This window comes from Grampus griseus, assembly GCF_964374135.1.
Source record: "Grampus griseus genome assembly, chromosome: 12".
In the NCBI taxonomy this organism is placed as follows: Eukaryota; Metazoa; Chordata; class Mammalia; order Artiodactyla; family Delphinidae; genus Grampus; species Grampus griseus.
Genome location: NC_139006.1, coordinates 35,027,988 through 35,049,666, shown reverse-complemented (window position 1 = coordinate 35,049,666; position 21,679 = coordinate 35,027,988). Strand labels below are relative to the sequence as shown.

General features: G+C 37.2%; 1 protein-coding gene across 2 annotated transcripts in view; it reads right to left on the bottom strand.

Annotated features, from left to right (window-relative positions):
- Nucleotides 1-13,977: 13,977 nt before the first annotated feature.
- METTL4 (methyltransferase 4, N6-adenosine) overlaps nucleotides 13,978-21,679 on the bottom strand; it is a 28,364-nt gene continuing 20,662 nt past the window's right edge. For both annotated transcript variants that reach the window (XM_082668324.1, XM_082668325.1), the window contains exons 7-9: nucleotides 21,480-21,586; nucleotides 21,007-21,098; nucleotides 13,978-14,952 (exon numbers count right to left, since the gene is read on the bottom strand). In XM_082668324.1, the coding sequence (XP_082524450.1) occupies nucleotides 14,807-14,952; nucleotides 21,007-21,098; nucleotides 21,480-21,586 (345 nt within the window). In that variant the 3' untranslated portion in view covers nucleotides 13,978-14,806. The remainder of the gene's footprint in view (nucleotides 14,953-21,006; nucleotides 21,099-21,479; nucleotides 21,587-21,679) is intronic.

The following is a 21,679-nucleotide window of genomic DNA, read 5'->3' as shown; positions in this document are numbered from 1 at the left end:
TGATCCTTAAATAATGTTTTTTACTGTAGCTTAAAAGAAAACTAACTGAATTATTTTATCCACCTGTCTCTTTCATCAGGACAGATGATACTTCCAGGTCTCATTGGTCTCAAGAAATATACCATATTTCTCAACATTCTAAGTTTATGGTATCTGTAGGTTGGCATTTCAATGACAGCATATACCATCTCACTCTAGAGACCAGAAAAAATGGGTACATGCTGATTAATTTCCATATTTGAACCAGAAAGAAGAAACCTTTGTGCTAAAAGCAGCATATTCTGGCATTACTTAGAGCAACTGGCATAACGCCTGGTGGGAATGCCTGTGCACAGTGGACATTAAAGGGTTTATAATCTTGCCTAATTGGCCTTGAGTCCTAGTTCTGCCATTTACTAGCTGTGAGACCTTGGATCTCCCTTTCATCATCTGTAAAACAGCAATAACAATAGCTTCCTTTCAGGATTGTTGTGAGACCTAGAAATAATTATGTAGGTAGTGTATCTCTTATTTTTAAACTAGATTTCTTTTTTTTTTTTTTTTTTTTTTTGCGGTACGCGGGCCTCTCACTGCTGTGGCCTCTCCCGTTGCGGAGCACAGGCTCCGGACGCGCAGGCTCAGCGGCCATGCATGGCTCACGGACCCAGCCACTCCGCGGCATGTGGGATCTTCCCGGACTAGGCACGAACCCGTGTCCCCTGCATCGGCAGGAGGACTCTCAACCACTGCGCCACCAGGGAAGCCCTAAACTAGCTTTCTTTATCAACATAAAATATTCTCACAGCAGGAAGACAGTTGAACAGTACTTAGCAGGACAAAATGGCATTCATACTTGTTCATGTTGAAATAGGTTACTTCTGTTTTAGGCTAAGATAATCTCAGTTGTGTCGTTTCAAAGCAAATTCATCCCTAAAATGTTTAGTGCATCTCCTTTCACTTCTACCATTAGATGCCCCCTTCCTTTCAAGAGAAGTTTGATGATGTAGCTGAAAGTGAAGTAATCAAAGGATTGAAAGTCTGTAATTCAGGCTTCATTACTTGTTAGCTCCATAAGCTATGGTCAATGACTTAACTTCTCCAAATTCTAATCTTCTCAACTACATAGTCCATATAATAACCCCTAAGCTGGTCCATCTCAAGGAAATATAAGGGAAAAAGGCACAATTTATGGAATGGTTCTTTTTAATCAATAAAAGCATCAACTTTTCCATATCTGGAAAATATTTAGTGAATACATTGAGAAAATATTCAGACTATTTAGTGAAACACTTACATTGACCAATTCACTCTTATGAAGATAATAATAGCAATGGTACATTGCCTTTCTCGCAAAGTAAATTTAGCAATGCAATTTTTAGTAATGGCAAGAGTATCTCACTTGAAATTAAGAGATTTGTGTTAATTTCCATTAATCATTTAATATGCAATAGTGCTTTATTCACTTTAATGTACAAATAATGTACAATAAAATATATTCATTTATTTGTTCAACAAATATTTATTGAAGACCTACTAGGTGACACCACTGTTCTAGGCACTAAGGATACAACAAAAAACAAATTATTGTTTAAGTAGACAGTATATCTTCACATACATAGTCTCATTTTGATACTCAAAACCACTACATGAGGTGAGCTGGTGAGGCCAGAGATGTCAGTAGATTTTACCAGGATCAATAACAAGTTGTGTCAGCTTCAGTCCAGTTCTTCTGATTCTTAATACAGTTCTTCCTATATTCTCTGTGAAAATGTAAGTGCTGATTCTTTCAAGTATAGCACTCTAGGGACTTCCCTGGCAGTCCAGTGGTTGAGACGCCACACTCCCAATGCAGGGAGCACGGATTTGATCCCTGGTCGGGGAACTGGGATCCCACATGCCACGCCACCAAAAATAATAATAATAATAAATAAATAGAAAAAAAATTTTTTTAAGTTAGTTAAAAAAAAAGTATAGCACTCTACTGGACAAGATTATACTACCCCCAGATGACCTAAACCCAGCTAGAAGAAATACTCATTCCTGTAAGTCCTGGGAACAACAATGTTGTTTTTGTAATGAAATAGTAAGACATTTAAATTAAAAGCTGCTTCCAGTTACTTCCCATTTTTCTGCTCATTCTATATAACAAAATTCCTTAACAGAATGATTTATATTAATTCTCACCATCTTCCTCCCCTCTGTTATCTCTTTAATTCACTCCAGTTAGACTTTTATACTGCTACTCCATTAAAATCACCTGTGTTAAAATGACCAACCTGGTGCGCATTCATTTTATTCCAAACATATGCATCATTGATGCAGTTGATTAACCAACTGCTTGTTTAAGCATTTTCTTTACTTGGTTTCAGAAATTTCAGTCTTGTTACCTTCCTTTCCCAGATCCCCTTCCTTTGCCATCTTCCCATCTTTTCCCATTTTCCCTTTCCATTTTCCTTTCCTGGGGTAGAAGAATTAATGGCAGGCAGAAGTATGGAGGTGAGAAGAGGACATGTGAGGCACCTTGGCAGCACGCCTAATGGTGTCCAGGATGTGGGATGTGAAGGAGTGAGTGAGGGAGCCACATGGAAGCATAATTTCAGCTTTCTCAACCATGCCCAAGAATGCAGGGGCGCTGCAGAAGGTGGGGGAAGGGCCCCACCTGCACAAAGAAATATTGGCAAGTGTCTCCAGATTGATTAATAGCTTCAACTTATCTCCAACCAAAACCCAGTAGGTATTTTTCTAGAAACTGTTATCCTGATTCTAAAATTTATACAGTAATTCAAAGTACCTAGAGTAGCCAAAACAACATTATGCTAGGTGAAATAAGCCAGACAGAAAGATAAATACTGTATGATCTTACTTATATGTGAAATCTAAAATAATCAAACTCATAGAAGCAGGGAGTAGACTGGCAATTACCAGAAAAGGGAGGGGGAAATGGGAAGGTGATGGTCAAAGGGCACAAAATTTCAGTTGTGCAAGATAAGTAAGTTCTTGAGATTTGCTATACAGCATAGTGCCTAGAGCTAACAATACTGTATTGTATACTTAAAATCTGCTAAGTAGGTAGATCTTAGGTGTTCTTAATACACACACAAAGGCACACACAAAATAATAACAATAATAGAAGTGGGAGAAAATTTTGGGAAGGTGATGGACATGTTTATGGCCTTGATAGTAGTGATGGTTTTATGGGTATATGCTTATCCCCAAACTCATCCAGTTGTATTCATTAAATATGTACAGCTTTGTACATGTCATTCATACCTCAATGAAGTGGTTTAAAAATAGAAAGAAGAAAGAAAGAAAGAAAGAGAGAGAGAGAGGGAGGGAGGGAGGGAGAGAGGAAAGATTGATTTTGGAGTGAAACAGACTGGGGTTCAGGTCCCAGTTTTGCCACTTACTAGCCATGTGACCTTGGCCAAATCATTTAAACCCTCTGAATCTCACTTTGTTCATGTGTAAAATGAGGACACCACAGAAGGAATATTATGATGTCTGAGATGTTCTTTTTAACAATCCAGGTAGGAGTGGGCAGGGGTATGAATTAATCAAAACTGGCCATAGGTTGATAATTACTGAAGTTGGATGATGGATACACAAAGATTCATTATATCATTGTCTCTATTTTGCATGTATCTGAAATTTCTATAATACAAACCTTAGAAAAATTAATTTTAAAATATGAATGCCTCATCAGAAAAATGGATAATCAGAAGGAACTACTGATGATTCATGAAAGAAATATAAATGGCCAAACATTCTTAACTGTTTGATTTCACTAATTTTTAAATGGAAATTTACATACAAAGATAATAACTCTTAAGTGATGACCAAAAGTAAGAAAGAAGAATACAGGTTGTGAACTGATCTTACTTGATTTCAAGCCTACAGTAATCATGATAGTGTGGAACTGACATAAATGAAGATATAATTCAATGGAACAAAACTGAGAATCCAGAAATAGACACATATATCTTTGTCAATTGTTTTCAATAAAGATGCCAAGGCATCTTTATTTATCAGCAATTAGTGCTGTAAATAACTGGTTATACATTTGGGAAAAAACGAACATTGACCTTTACCTCTATACAAAAACTCACACAGGAATGTTCATATAAACTTTATTTATAATAGCCCCAGACTAAAAACAACACAAATGTCCATCGACAGAAGAATTATAGTAGGAAAATTCTAAGAATGACCCCCAATAACCCACATCCTAATATACTCTCTTCTTCTCTGATTATGAGCTGAACCTATGAATATGATTATGTTACCTTATGTGGCAAAATGGAGATTATCCAGGTGAACCAATTAATCACAAAACCCTTCAAAAGCTGAGTGTTTTCTCTGGCTGATGGCAGAAGGTGAAGTCAGTGAGACTGGAAACACAGGAAGGATTTGACACACTGTTGCTGGCTCTGAAGATGGAGGGGGTACAGCCCCTAGGAGCTGAGAGCCACCTCTGCTATCAGCCAGCAAGGAAACAGAGACCTCAGTCCTACAACCACATGAAACTGAATTTTGTCAACAATCTGAATGAGCTTGGAAGCAGTCTATTCCCTAGAGCCCCCAGATAAGAGCCCAGATTGACCAACAATTCCTTGCTTTGGCCTCCTGAGACTCTATGCAAACAATCCAGTTTAGCCTGCCTGGAATTCTTACCTACAGATTTGTGAAATTAATAATAATAATAATAAATAGTATTGTTTTAAACTACTATATGGTAATTTGTTACACAACAATAGAAAACTGATACATATTTTGGTATCTGGAAGTGGGGTGTCATGATGATAAACACCTAAAATGTGACTTTGAAATTGGGCAATGGGCAGAGAGAGACTGGAAGATTTTGAGGAGCATGGTGGAAATCTTGAACAGACTGTTAGTAGAAATATGGACTTTAAAGATACTGCTGGTGAGGACCCAGAAAGAACTGAATGGAACTTAGAGGAACATGCATTTGGAAACTAGAAGAAAGGAAATCCTTGTCTTGTAGAGACAGAACACTTAGCAAAATTATGTCCTGCAGTTATATAGGAGAAGGGAAAATTCAAAAGTGATGAACTTGAATACTTAGGAGATTCCAAGCCAAGGGTTGAAGGTGTTCCCTGTTTTCTTCTTGCTGCTTATAGTAAAATATAAAGGGGAGATAAATTGAGGAAAGAACTGCTAAGGAATCAGGACTTGCTGATTTGGGAAATTCTCGACCTATCCAGATGGAAAGAGATGCTAAAAGTAAGAGATTGCTTCTGAAATCATGGCATTAAGAACAGGCTCAGGCTGGGCATGTAACCATACAACTCTCTGCTGAAACCCTGGAAAGATCAAAGGGTCAGAGTATTCAGCCACACAAAAGATCCTTCCAAGTGATTAAGCGTGTTCCTAACAGATTTTCTCAGTCAATCAAGAGGGCCTTGAGATAGTTTAAGAGCACTGCCCCTCAGCCAAAACACAGAGATCTTTAAAAGATTTGTGCATTTGGCTCTTGTCTGATGGGAGTGAATTCCAAACAAGATCCATAGGTTTTTGAGAATTTTATATCAGCAGCCATAATACCAGTGTGGACTGAACGTGAGAGAGTATAAAGTGAAAAAAAAAGGCTGTCAAGTCCCCCAAATTCTACTGACAGGAGGAGGCTGATAAAATAATTCAGCTGTAAACACATGCTACCTTTCATAGAAAAGGATGATTCAAACTATTAGGTATAAAATAAGCTACAAGGATCTATTGTACAACATGGGGAATACAGCCAATATTTTATAATAACTATAAATGTGGTATAACCTTTAAAAATTGTGAATCACTGTGTTGTACACCTGTAACTTATATTACTGTACATCAACTATACTTCAACTTTTTAAAAAAAGAAAGAAAAGAATGAATCAAAAGATGAAAACAAAAGCCTAGAGAGCAGAATCAGAGGATGGAGCCAAGAACCCAAAGCGCAGAGCTCCGAACCACCCATTATTGCCAGGCCTTGAAGCTTTAATCAAAGAACTCTGCCTGGAGTTTACCTGGCTGGATTTTTTAACTGCTTTGGACAAGGAAAATTGTTATTTTTTTCCATCCTCCCCTATTTTTCAACTGGAATAGCTATAACTCTTATGCTATGCCCATCCAACTACTGTGGGAGTGTTGGAGGCAGCTGAAGGGAATTTTGCCCAGGAGCTGTACTTAATGGATTACACCAGAGCCTGTTCTAACCTGATTTAGATTTAGACGATGAGATTTGGGACTTTTAAGCCAGTAGAATTTATATGATGGAATGATACTATTTCGAACCTTAGGATAGGCTGAATGTATTTCACTTGTGGGACAGGCATGGATCGTTGTGGGCCAGAGGTTGGGTCATATTAGGCAAAATTCTAAGAATGACTCCCAGTGACTTGTATAACCTCCACTTTGAGTTTGGTGGGAACCTGTGACATGATGAACTATCACTCCCATGATTATGTTACACTATATGACAAAAGGGAGATTATCCAGGTGGGTCCAATCTAATCACAAAAGCCCTTTAAAAACAGAGAATTGTCTCTAGATGGCAGCACAAGGCAAAATCAGAGAGAGTCAAAGGGTAAGAAGCACTCAATGTGCTACTGTGACCTTGAAGATGGAGGGAATCATGGGCAAGGACCAGAGAGCAGCCTCTAGCAGTTGATTTGACTCCTAGCCAACAGCCAGCAAAGAAACAGAACTGAATTCTGCTATCAAACTGAACGACCTTGAAAATGGATCCTTCCCGGGAGTTCCCTGGTGGTCTAGTGGTTAGGATTCAGTGCTTTCACTGCCATGGCCCAGGTTCAATCCCTAGTGGGGGAACTGAGATCCTGCAAACCACACGGAGTGGCCAAAAGTTAAAAAAAAAAAAAAAAGAAAGAAAGAAAGAAAATGGATTTTCCCGTACAGCTTCCAGATAAGAGCTGAGCCCGGCCAACACCTTGTTTTTGGCCTTCTGAGATCCTGAGCAGTGAACCCAGCTGAGACTGCTCAGACTTCTGAACTACAAAACTATAAGCTAATAATAGGTGTTGTTTCAAGCCATTATGATTGTGGTAATTTGTTATGGCAGCAATAGAAAACTAGTACATGAATAGGTAACACATGGTATGTCCATACAACTGAATACAACTCAGTAATAAAAAGGAATGAATTATTGATACACACAAAAAAATGGAAGAATCTCAATGACGCTGAGTGAAGGAAGCTAGGTAAAAATAAATAAGAGTACCTGCTGTATCATTTTATCTATGTACAATTCTAGAAAATGCACACAACTCTATGATGCAGAAAACAGATCAGTGATTGCCTGGGGATAGGATGGGGAAAGGTGGTTAAGGAAGGTGGATTACAAGGGGCCAAGAGAAAATCTTAGGAGATGATGACTGTGTTTATTATCTTGTTTCTGACGGTGGATTCACAAGTGTACACATAAGTCAAAGCTCATAAAACTGTATGTTATAAAATGTGCAATTTATATCATTATACCTCAATACAGCTGTAAAAATGTTAAAAGTAAGCCTCCTAGACAACTGTAGAAAAGATTCCCAAATAACATTTTCATTCAAAAGGTAGAAAATGCAGAGAAGCAGATTTTTTTAATCCTGTTAATTTAGCCTCCAGTTAAAAAATAAATTGTGTGCACTATCTTCTATATTTCTATAAAAAGAATTTTTAAAGCATACAATCTACAAAGAACAAAATGCTTCCTTTGTAACTCTTCTGAACTTGCACATTTTAGCTGCCTACTGTCTAGTAACATCATTACAGCCACTACCTAGAGTTAGAAAATAAACCAAAATTTAACCAGCATGTGGTTCCTGTTCTCCATTTCTCACATTGCTCAGTGATCTCGAAGTGATGTGCTTCTCTAAACTTCTGCATCACTTTCCATCTGTTCCCCAGCTTAGTGTTTACTGTATACTGTGGTTTATAAAGCTCTCATGGTTTCTTGCAGGAGTCTTGTCTATTCCATTGAATTCAAAGATACCTGAAGGCCAAGAGTCCATTCATTCATTCATTAAATATTGGCAGTTCTAGATATGCTGATAAGAGAAACATAAATTAAAAATTGTCCTGGGCTTCCCTGGTGGCGCAGTGGTTGAGAGTCCGCCTGCCGATACAGGGGACACGGGTTCGTGCCCCGGTCCGGGAAGATCCCACATGCCGTGGAGCGGCTGGGCCCATGAGCCATGGCCGCTGAGCCTGCGCGCCCGGAGCCTGTGCTCCACAACGGGAGAGGCCACAACAGTAAGAGGCCTGCGTACCGGAAAAAAAAAAAAAAAAAAAAATTGTCCTACCTCCCATAATCTCCTGAGATGAAAAATCTATTGTTAAAAAAAAAAAAAAAAGGGAGCCACCTACAGAATAAACCACTTTCTGATTTCCTGATAAATGTGAGGAAAACCCTAGCTAGATAATCCATGTATGTGAAAAGTGGCTCTAAAAGAAAGAATAAAGGCTTTCCTTTAGGAGACAGAAAAAGGTGGATCACAAAATAAGAGGTGCTAAAAAAAATAAATAAATAAAATAAGAGGTGCTGCCAGGAAGACTGTGAATAAAGAGAAATAAGCATATATATTGAATACCTTCTAGGTACCAGGCCCTACGCTAGGCACTTCACATATGTTATTTCACCTCATCCTCATAATAATCCTACAAGGACCAAAGATTAGGCCTCGTAACCTCAAAAAAGGAAACAAAACAGGAAAACATAGTTTAAATAATTATTCAAATTCACTCAGAAGCCAAATACTACGACTCAATATATAGATCCAGCTGATCCCAAAGCCTAGTTTTTTTCCTGACAGAGGAAGGTCCATGAGCAAAAGCAGAGTCCTAAATTCAGGTAAAAGCAAATATCCAGTTAGACTAACATTTAAGGCATATATGGGAATGTTGGGAGAAGCAGCTAAAAATCAAGCTAAGTACCATATGTTTTTCCTTAAAGATATTGACCAAAAATGATTTTAACACTGCAAATGACCATTCATTTGCCTTAGTCATCCAAAGTTATCCCATTGTTATGTCACAGTTATCTGATAATTAGTACAAAGTCTAATCAGAAAAAGTTGACGAAAAAAATTTTTCTCATGGTCTCCACTCCCAGAGATCAATTTATTTTTATATAGTCCCAAGAATTTGGACTGATACTAAAAAAGTCCAACAAGTTCACTCAAGTTCACAGAAGCCCTAGAAAACCTAGGCTAACTCCTAGGAATATTTAGAGGAAAATATTTAATGTAATTATCATGGTATTCTGGTATTGACTTGCTTTCAAGCTGGAGCAGACTGGTCAATAGAGCCATGAATTTGGACTTCCCTGGTGGCACAGTGGCTAGGAATCTGCCTGCCAATGCAGGGAACACGGATTCGAGCCCTGGTCCAGGAAGATCCCACATGCCACAGAGCAACTAAGCCCGTGAGGCACAACTACTGAGCCTGCGCTCTAGAGCCCGCAAGCCACAACTACCTAGCCCGTGTGCCACAACGACTGAAGCCCACATGCCTAGAGCCTGTGCTCCGCAACAAAGAGAAGCCACCGCAATGAGAAGCCCGCACACCGCAACGAAGAGCAGTCCCCGCTCGTGGCAACTAGAGAGAAAACCCGCGTGCAGAAACAAGACCCAACACAGCCAAAAATCAATAAAGTTTTTAAAAATACAGCCATGAATTTAATTAAGACCCTCAGTGGAGTTTTGGGTTGTCTATACCCTGATAGCAGATAACCATGGTGCATTAAATAATTTGCACCTGTACTTATGTTACTTAATCTAACAATTTGAACAACCACCTTCAAGTCCAAGTCTGTATCTTGCAGAAGGGCTTCCTTAAAAAGGTAAATTTAAAATGGCTAATCTGATTGAGGTAAATACAATTGCATGGTAAATGTGCTCACAGCTTATGTCCAAGGGTTTAGCAGGCTATCTGATTCTGAGTGATTCTGAGTTGCACTCAGGATATCAGTTCAACTAATGTCACTAAAATCTCTAACAAAAAATACTGTGTTAATAATCCAAGACTGATGATATCACATACTGAGAAAGGCATGTTTGGATGTCTACATATGAACCATTCTAAATTTGCTTCAGGCCAAACAGTGGATCCTCTGATTAGCAGCTGATGAGCCTATTAAGATCTCAGGTTCATTAGCAAACATGGTACAACATAAAGTGTCTTAATTTAGGAAACAGAATAGAATTCAAGTCTTGGTTCACTTATTAGCCATGTCAGTTCACCTCTATGAACGTGTTCTCTCATTATAACTACAACTTCATAAGACTGCTTTGAGAATAAAGTGATATAATTGAAGTAAAAGAACTCTGGTAACCAGAAAACCATGCCAACAATGCTGTGGTGCTTCCCAGCATGTGGTAAGCCAATGGTACATGATATGTCAAATGAGGTAAATTGAGCAGCATCTTCAAGGAAGGGAAAGCCATTGAAGGTGATTATAATCCTCCTCTGAATCACAATCAGTACAAAATCCAAGTCTCACTGAAGCTGAAAACACAAATTCGCTAAATATACGTCTCTAGAGTACCAAGCCTGAAAAGGTAAGATTTGGGGGCCTACCGTTTTCTGGTAAGAGTGAGTTTGAGCCATAGAATTTGGATAACTAGAACAGGACAAGGTAGATAGAGCCTACAGTGAGGATAGAGCAAAGGCAGCAACTAAAGCAAGGCTCAAAGTTAAGCCTCTGATATTCACATACTCAAAGAATGAACAAACTTCAAAAATAACAATTTTATTTGGCAAAATCAGTAAATAAATTGGCAAACTTGACAGATAATCATTTCAATGTAACATTTTACTTAGTAGATAAATATTTGTAGAAAATCTATAAACTCTTTTCTCAAAACTCTAAGTGAAAGGCCAAACACAATAGATTACATATTCTATGATTCCATTTATATGAAATTCTAAGAAAGCAAAACTAATGATACAAAACAAATCATTTGCCAAGGGCCAAGGGTGGGAGGATGGGATTGACTGCAAAAGGACATATCAATTTTGGGGGATGAAGGAAATGTTCTATATCATGATTATGGTGGTAGATATATATGTATGCTTTCAAAACTCATTGAATTCGACACTGATAATTGGAGAATTTTATTATGTGAAAAGTATACCTCAAAAAAAATTTAAAAGCTTATATATAATAAATCAGCATGCTTTTCAAAGAACCATTTCAGTAAAAATATTTTACTTAGTAAACAAATATTTATTTGTAGAAAATCTGGAAATAATATTACAAAATTTTTCACAATCATGAGCAGTAGTTACTTTCTTTTAATTTTTATTTTCTAATTTAATTTTTATTTTATATTGGGGTATAGTTGATTTACAATGTTGTATTAGTTTCAGGTGTATAGCAAAGTGGTTCAGTTATATATGTACATATATCCATTCTTTTTCAGATTCTTTTTGCATATAGATTATTACAGAACACTGAGTATAGTCCCCTGTGCTAGAGAGTAGGTCTTTGTTAATTATCTATTTTATATAAAGTAGTATCTCTTAATCCCAAATTCCTAATTTATCCCTCCCCCCACCTTTCTCCTTTGGTAACCATAAATTTGTTTTTGAAAACAATGAGTCTTTCTGTTTTGAATATAAGTTCATTTGTATCATCTTTTTAGAGTCCACATATAAGTGATATCATTGTCTTTCTCTGTCCAATTTACTTCACTTAGTATAATCTCTAGGTCCATCCATGTTGCTGCAAATGGCATTATCTCATTCTTTTTTATGGCTGAGGAACATTGCACTGTATATATTTACCACATCTTCTTTATCCATTCCTCTGTCAATGGACATTTAGGCTGCTTCCATGTCTTGGCTATTGTAAACAGTGCTGCAATGAACACTGGGGTGCATGTATCTTTTTGAATTATGGTTTTCTCCAGATATATGCCCAGGAGTGGGATTGCTAGATCATATGGTAGTTCTATTAATTTTTTTAGTTTTTTAAGGAAACTTCCACACTGTCCTCCATAGTGGTTGTACCAATTTATATTCCCACCAACAGCATAGGAGGGTTCCCCTTTCTCCACACCCTCTCCAGCATTTATTGTTTGTAGACTTTTTGATGAGGGCCATTCTGACCAGTGTGAGGTGATACCTCATTGTAGCTTTTATTTGCGTTTCTCTAATAATTAGCAAAGTTGGGCATCTTTTCATGTTTTTTTGGCCATCTGTATGTCTTCTTTGGAGAAATGTCTATTTAGATCTTCTGTCAATTTTTTGATTGGGTTGTTTTTGTTTTTTTGATATTGAGCTGCATGAGCTATTTGTATATTCTGGAGATTAATCGCTTGTCAGTCACTTCGTTTGCAAAGATATCCTCCCTTTCTGTGGGTTGTCTTTTCATTTTGTTTATGATTTCCTTTGCTGTGATAAAGCTTTTAAGTTTAATTAGGCCCCATTTGTGTATTTTTGTTTTTATTTTCATTACTCTAGGAGGTGGATACAAAAAGATATTTCTATAATTTATGTCAGAGTGTTCCACCTATGTTTTCCTCTAAGAGTTTTATAGTATCTGGTCTTACATTTAGGCCTTTAATCCATTTTATTTTTGTGTATAGTGTTAGAGAATGTTCTAATTTCATTCTTTTACATGTAGCTGTTTTCCCAGCACCAGTTATTGAAGAGACTGTCTTTTCTCCATTGTATATTCTTTCCATCTTCGTCATAGATCAATTGACCATAGGTGCATGGGTTTATTTCTAGGCATTCTATCTTGTTCCATTAATCTATATTTCTGTTTTTGTGCCAGCACCATACTGTTTTGATTACTGCAGCTTTGTAGTATAGTTTGAAGTCAGGGAGCCTGGTTCCTCCAGCCCCATTTTTCTTTCTCAGAATTACTTTGGCTATTAGGGGTCTTTTGTGTTTCCATACAAATTCTAAAATTTTTGTTCTAGTTCCATGAAAAATTCCATTGGTAATTTGATTTAAAAGGATTGTAATGAATCTGTAGCTGCCTTGGGTAGTATAGCTATTTTGACAATACTGATTTTTCCAATCCAAGAACACAGTATATTTTTCCATCTGTTTGTATCATATTCCATTTCTTTCATCAGCATCTTATAGTTTTCAGAGTACAGGCCTTTTGTCTCCTAGGTATTTTATTATTTTGATGCAATGGCAAATGGGATTGTTTCCTTAATTTCTCTTTCCAATCTTTCATTGTTAGTGTATAGAGATGCAACAGATTTCTGTGTATTAATTTTGTATCCTGCAACCTTACCAAATTCATTGAGGAACTCTAGTAGTTTTCTGGTAGCATCTTTAGGATTTTCTGTAAACAGTGACAGTTTCACTTCTTTTCCAATTTGGATTTCTTTGGTTTTTTGGGGTTTTTTTTCTTCTCTGATTGCCATGGCTAGGACTTCCAAAACTATGTTGAATACAAGTGGTGACAGTGAACATCCTTGTCTTGTTCCTGATCTTAGAGGAAATTCTGTCAGCCTGATCTCACTGATCTTAGAGGAAATGCAGCCAGCTTATCACCACTAAGGATGATGTTAGCTGTGGGTTTGTCATATATGGCCTGTATTATGTTGAGGCAGGTGCCCTCTATGCCTAGTTGCGGAGCACTGGCTCTAGGTGATCGGGCTTCAGTAGTTGTGGCACACGGACTCAGTAGTTGTGGCTCATGGGCTCTAGAATGCCGGCTTAGTAGTTGTGGCACATGGGCTTAGTTGCTCCACAGCATGTGGGATCTTCCCGGACCAGGGCTTGAACCCATGTCCTCTGCATTGGCAGGCAGATTCTTAACCACTGCACCACCAGGGAAGTCCCATGTTTGTGTTTTCTACAGTTTTTTCCTTGTAGTTGATTTCTAATCTCATAGCAGTGTGGTTGGAAAGGATGCTTGATATGATTTCAATTTTCTTAAATTTACCAAGGTTTGCTTTGTGGCCCAGCATGTGATCTATCCTGGAGAATGGTCCATGTGCACTTGAGAAGAATGTGTATTCTGCTGCTTTTGGATGGAATGTTCTATAAATATCAATTAAGTCCAAGCAGTGTTTACTTTCTGACATTATTAAGAATTTATTTTTCTTCTAGAAAAATAAGCAAAACTAAAAAGTAATTGAAAAGTGACCCTGAATGAACTTTAAAACCCTCCAAAAAATGTTTCATGAACTCAATACAGTGATGCAGTACTTAGCAGGTCTTTGAATACATTTTCCAGAATGTAGCAGTATACTAGATGTTCTAAATTCAGGTTGTACAGGGGTCAGGAAGACAATATGAGTGAGTGGCATGGGACAAGGGTTACTGTGGTAAACTGGAGAGTACATGGCCCTTCCCAAATAAGCTGCCACCACTGGGTCCCACAGACTGATGCCAGGAAAGAACACAGGCTGCAGTGTAGCCAGAGTTTCTGACGTTTAAAGAAAGGCAGAAATATGGACTTATTATGTGAAATTTCCTGATTTTTTTAGAATGATGGCTCCAATTTTTTTTACAACACCATATGGGCCAAACAAAACACACCCATATATAGAATTGTGACTTCAGGTCCATAGTGCATGCTTTCTGAACTTTTTCAGTAACAAAGTCTTACCATCGTTCTAACTGCTTACCTCTTTATTTGTAGAGCCCAGAATAATGTGAAATACTAGTGCAACTGAAGTAAAATTCATCTCAAAATTATATGACAGCTAGTCACTTCTAATCATTCTGCTGAAAAACCAAGTCCTGTTTACATCTCTAAGCATACTGTTTGGTAATAAAAGGAAAAATCTATTAGAATGAACAGAGAAGGAGTGAGGAAAAACTGAAGAAAAACACAATTTTAAGAACATAGTCAACTTTTAGACTCCAGGGCAACAAAATAATCCACATGTTGAAATTTGAGAACTTCATTGCCCCAACTAGTCCAACCTGGCTGTAAATTTCGAGCAAACAATTCCAAATATTCCCCCTCTGGCTTGATATAGTCTTTTAGAACCTCTGTCCAGAAAAAAAAAGAGAAAATAACACAAAAATTATTATTAAGGAAGGAATCAATTTCCCTTAGCAGTAAAGAGTAGAAAAGCAGGGATGTTTCCTTAAAAAAAAAAAAAAGGCAAGTTAATTTCAAGGATTTCATCACAGGCTTTACTATTTATAGTTAGAAAGTCATTTGAAATAAACACCCTTGAGATTGGGAACAATACCATCAGCACTTTCAATAGTCCTGATTTATCAGTTTTCATTTGTAGATAAGAAATGAGGATTTTAACACCCACATTGGTAAAAGAAATGAGGATTTTAACACCCACATCGGTAACTTTTCAGTCTTCCAATAATGCTGACATAGCTCCTGAGTACTCACTTAATTTATTTTTTAATAAATGTAATCCATGCATGAAAAAAGTCTATAGGAACAATACAAAGACAACCCACTTTAAAAACTAAGATAAAACATAAGTCTCTGCAAAAACATACTTTAGTGTAAGAGTTGGAAACACAGAGAAATATTCAGAACATATATCTAACAAATAACTCTACCTCCTCAGCTATAACTTGGTAGTACTGAGAACACTCCTTCACTTCCAAATTACAGATCTTTCTTTACCTAAAATTTCACCATATTATTTCCACAGTTAAGTATTCCTTATTCAATGTATTCATAACTACTGAAAATTATATTTTGTTAGGAAAATGGCATCTCATCTATACCTTGGCTAAACAGCTGTGATCTACACTAACAGAAAAAAAGAGAATACCGTAGAAGCTTTTTTTAAAGCACATGCTCATTTGAGTAACAAATATTTAAATCAATTTAACCTTGATCACGTTGCTGGTTAGCTATATTTTTTTGATATATGTATATTCTACGACAGGAACCGAGTATGAAAATAACAATTCAGGGATGAAAAGTCACTGGAACTGGCAAAATATAGTTCTTAATTGCTATATAAGATTGAGCTTGGAAGAAACCCATCAAATTCCCTTTAGCAATGATAAGGATTCCTTAGAAATACTTGATACAGGTTAGATGTGAAAGATAATATATTAAAAAATGTATATTTCATGTTCTTCAGATGATCTCACAGTAAAATAATTGTTCATTTGTCTGAAAGCACTGGTCCTGATTATCAAAAATCAAAGAATTTAAAGTATTCATTGTCTATAACTCACCAAACTCAAATCTGGGCTTTGATAGCTTCTAGGTGATGCTTACATGAGACTTCTAGTCCTTTCATAAGTATATAATTAAATGCTATTAAACTTGAGTGAGAAAAATTTCCCCAGAGTCTTAGAACAATAAACTTTTATATCACTTTTCCATTTTTGCCCCATGAATTCAATGCCTTACTGGCCTCAATTCACTTTTAATGTGGTCTAAGGTTACAGTGAAGGCAAGGTTTTGTTTTCTTGTTTCTGCTTGTTCAGTTCTTTGGTACAAAGATGTTAGCAACTCTATTTTGGAATTTTAAACTGGAGTCTAAACTGGAATCAGCCAGTCAATAACGTTTACTATTTCTGAGGGACTTCCCTGGTAGTCCAGTGGGTAAGACTCTGTGCTCCCAATGCAGGGAGACCAGGTTTGATCCCTGGTCGGGGAACGAGATCCTGCATGCATGCCGCAACTAAGAAGCCTGCATGCTGCAACTAAGAACCCTGCATGCCACAACTAAGACCTGGCACAGCCTAGATAAATAAATAAATAAAATTTTTTTAAAATGTTTACTATTTCTGAGCACCCATTATAAGTGCTATGGGACTTAACAAAAGAAATAGATATCCATGTCTTCTAAGAGTTCACTAGCTAATAGAAAAAGATGGCCAGGTACTTGGAGTGGAAAAATACATGAAACCTAAACCTATTTATCACCTTCTACTTTATCAATGGAACACATTTCTGCATGGCTTTTTTCCTTTCTAGCTGAGAAACACAGAAAATCAAGGAGTAATGTTTTTGTACTGTTAACCACATATGTTTAATTTCAAAACAAAGCAAAAGAAATAGAGGCAAATTAATGGGAATATTTTATTCTTACTAATTTTAAATATCAATTTAAAAGAAAATGCAAGATCTTAAAAGTTCTCATCACAGGAAAACAATTTTGTAACCATGTATAGGCTTATTGTGATCAGTGAATATGTATATATATCTTGAATCACTATGTTGTACAGCTGAAACTAATACAATTTTATATGTCAATTATCTCAATTTTAAAAAAGCAAATTCAAATGTATAAATTTAAATGTGAGTATGACAATATATATAAATAATTACATAACATCTGGCATTAGTAAAACATACTTGTAACCAATGGAGAGGAAGTAATTCATACATAGCCCGTCATTCCCCTTCTGCTTGGGAGCAAAGGGCATGGCTGGGGGAAAAGCAGCTCAAATGTCAGTGCATAAAATCTCATCAAACTATATTTAACTGTTCAGATACAAATTGTTGCGAGTAAAGTAGTAAAAAGGAGTAAAAATTCCTCTAAGGTACAATATGAAAAACAAAATTTTCATTCAAATACTTTTATTTCATGATTTTCCTACCTTAAATCTTTAAACTTAAAATGTTATACATTTATGTTAGGTTATAAGCCATAGCTATTGTTGGCTTATGTTTCAGTCTATAGGAAGAAATTTCAAAACTTAAGAGTAAATGTCTCATTTTGAAACAGAATATGCTTCCAATTTGGTGTTTTTTACATTTTGCAGTAGAAATAACAAATTAAAACTTGTTAAAAGAAAAAAAATTGGTGTTTCTAGAAGCAAAAGAGAGAACATTTCATTTTGTGAATTGGCATAAAGCAGTTTAAGAACATTTACATGTAAAAGTTCTAAGCATTATATAGAGAACATGTATTATCCCAAATCCTAGGGTTATGATTCAGAGTAAAATACTATTTTATTTATTTTTATTTATTTTTAACATCTTTATTGGAGTATAATTGCTTTACAATGTTGTGTTAGTTTCTGCTGTATCACAAAGTGAATTAGCTACATATATACATATATCCCAATATCCCCTCCCTCTTGCACCTCCCTCCCACCCTCCCTATCCCACCCCTCTAGGTGGACACAAAGCACTGAGCTGATCTCTCTGTGCTATGCAGCTGCTTCCCACTAGCTAGCTATCTTACATTTGGTAGTGTATATATGTCCATGACACTCTCTCACTTCAGAGTAAAATATACTGCAGAAATCTGCAAGTTGCTTTCTGATGGCTTTGTGTGGCTCTGTATCCAAAATACAGGCACTTGCTATCCAGTAACATGAACTCAAAAATAAAGGATTATAAATACTTCTTGTCTACCAGTACTTAACCAAAACATAAGAATAACATATATTGAGTCACACAAGATTTTCCCCCCCCAAAAATCTAACTTTTTTTAAAAATATTCTCAATGCTAAAAATGTGTTTGTGCTGCGCTCTACTGGGAACACAGCAGAACTGCACTTCATAACTACAGGCCATAATATGTACTAATTTTTATTAGTATTAATAAAAGACTAATTTTACTCACTATTTTATAAAACCTTATATTTTGTTTCTTTTTTGTTTGTTTGTTTTGCGGTACGCGGGCCTCTCTGTTGTGGCCTCTCCCGTTGCAGAGCACAGGCTCCGGACACGCAGGCTCAGGGGCCATGGCTCACGGGCCCAGCCGCTCCGCGGCATGTGGGATCTTCCCGGACTGGGGCACGAACCCGCATCCCCTGCACCGGCAGGTGGACTCTCAACCACTGCGCCACCAGGGAAGCCCTAAAACCTTATATCTTAAGACTACTCTTTAAACATAATCTATGTAAAATGAATTAAGAAATAGTTTAACTATCATTTGGGAATGAAAGGTTTTTTGGGTCTGGCGCTTGGATTTTTAAAAGTAAAAGAATAAGCCCTAAGACAAACCCTAAATTAAGCTTTGGTACTCACCAAATGATAAAGAAAATTCAAATGAGAAGAATACAAATTAGATTTCCTCCAATGAGTATAACTGGTGGCAAACATAATTTTTTTCTCAAAGAACAGTACAGCTACACTTGTCATTTAAGTCAAATGTTTACTGCATTAAAGAATCTATAACAGTCCAAAGTTTACAGGCAATTATTCACTAAGAATCCCTCTAAGTCAAAGAATGGATCAACAGGTAGACATCGGAACATTTCTCAAATGAATTAACACTAAAGACTCTCAGTATAAGCAATTTAAGATAATAGAAATCTTAAATGCTACCAATAAGCATTCTCTTGGGAATTTGAATTTACCTTTCTATGTATCCTAGCTCATGAACTATCCCATATTCTGCAAAATCAGGTGATAAGCTGATAGCCTATAGTCTTCCTGAGTGGCAGCTTGAAAGTTTTGGTTTATTTAAGCCAGGACCACCAAATTAATAAAATATATATTTCTAAAGAAAAAATTTTAACAGTAAACTTTGAATGTCACATTCAGTATCTCTTATATTCCTATTACATTCCTATTTTTTTATTCTTTCGCTTGAAAAATTTAGCATTTACTGATCTTCTACTATATGCTACAGAATTTCAAATATAAACAATCCTCACAACTCTGAAAGATTAAATATCATTATTCCTCCTTCAAATGTCGACTTTCAGGTGGAAAATTATTAGAGTAACTTGCTCAAGTAGCAGAACCAGGATTCAAACTCATGTTAGTCAATCTGAAAAGCTAAAGCTTTCCACTATTCCTTGCTGATTAGTTTCATTAAATGATGGACAGTATACTAAAGCATTAAGACTAGTAAGAATTCCAGGCTGCAGCAATTACCTTTCCAATGGTTCAGAAAAGCAACACCAACTCAACATAAAACTGAGAGTATCTACCAACTATCAAGGGAATTCTTGATAGTTGACCATCTCTCTGACTGCTTTCTGTGCTCTTGGCTTTAGAGCCAGCAAGGGATAGAACCCTGAGAGTACAATAAAGCACCTAGCAGAACTAGTCCTCACATGCACCATCAGTCTTCATTCTCCTGAGGACAGTGATGGGATAACAACCCAGTTAGTAAGAGGAACCTAAAAAATGGCGAAGAGGGAAGGCTGAGGTAATGTAGGACTAATCTGCATGGGTGCACTGGGTGGTCACGCGGCTCCGTCTCCACTTCAACAGTGTTTTAACATAACAGACCCTTTTTCCAACCACCAACCACCCTCCAGACTCTTTTCCAGTTGCGACCTCCGGGACCAAGCAACACCACTTTTGCGGTCAGCTTCTTACTGCCACCCACGATGACTTCCCAGATTCGTGAGAATTATTCCACCCAAGTGGAGGGTGCGGTCACCGCCTGGTGGACCTGCATCCGCGGGCCTGCTACACCTACCTCTCTCTGGGCTTCTGCTCCGAGCGCCACAACGCGGCTCTGGAGGGCCAGGGCCCTGCCTCCTTCAGCGGGTTGGCCGAGCACCTCTCCAAGATGCAAAACCAGTGTGGCAACAGCGCCCTCTTCCGGGACATGCCGAAGCCGCCCCAAGATGAGCGGGGCAAAGCCCTGGACGCCACAGAAGCTGCCACGGGCTCAGAGAAGAACCTGAACCAGGCCCTTTTGGGTTTGCATGCCCTGGGTTCTTCCCACACAGACCATCTCTGTGCCTTCCTGGGGAGCCACCTCCTGGATAAGGAGGTGAGACTCAAGAAGATGGATGACCACCTGACCAACCTCCGCAGGCTGGCCGGCCCCCAGCCAGGGCTAGGCGAGTACTTAGGACCAGTAGCCTTTGAGCCCAGCGGCCCTTGAGGGCCCGATTCCACCTCCTGGTCTCAGGGCCTCTGCCTGAGCCTCTCCCTGCTGCCACTAGGCAGCTATGTAACCGCCTGGAGCCCTCTCCCAAGCTACGGACCAACTGGAAACAATAAAGCTTTCTGTAGCAAAAAAAAATCTATTCTCTATTCCATAAATTCTGCTATATGATTTTAGAATATTAATTAAAATAACATATATCTGATTTAATTTCCAAATTTCTAGACTATTCAAATACTATCAATACATTCAACCCTTTTGTCAATTTCACATAAGTCATAACTATTTTATAAAAACATACCAGCAAGAGGTGGCTTATGTGAGTGAAGCGTACAGGGCACACTGACAATTAACTTGTGATCTGGAATGGGGAGCTCTTTTACATCTGCATTCCTATTAAAACAGAACAAAAACGTAAATTATATTTTAGAGGACAATTTTTTACATATAAGCCACAGTTGCCTTGATTTTTTTTCAACTTTCCAATAGTATCTGAATTTATAATAAATTTAAGAATAGAAATAATGGAAATCAATAACCTAAGTATTAAGAAATTTCAGATAGTTTCCTTTTCTACAATAATGACTCTTACACATTAGATAAAGCAAAAGATAATATAAAATTTCATGTGCCGTACCATTCACACTTATCTCGGCCATTTTCAGATTTTCAAAAACGTAAAAATTAACAAAAACTAATGATCACTGTATTAATAACTTTTAAAAGCCTTAAAATCAATACATTTATACAATTTTGAAAAATCACGTTTCCTACCTTAATGGTAAAGCAGCTTTTTCTCGAACTCTTCCCAGTATAAGACCTTCGTAAGGCTTTTTGTGTGGAGAATCTAATGGGAACACAAACTCTCCTGAACTGGTGATCTGATAAAAAGGAGTCAAAAACAAAAACAACCCATACATCTGTAAATATCCAGGAAAAGGATTGGGTTTTTTTTCCTACCACTATACAATTTT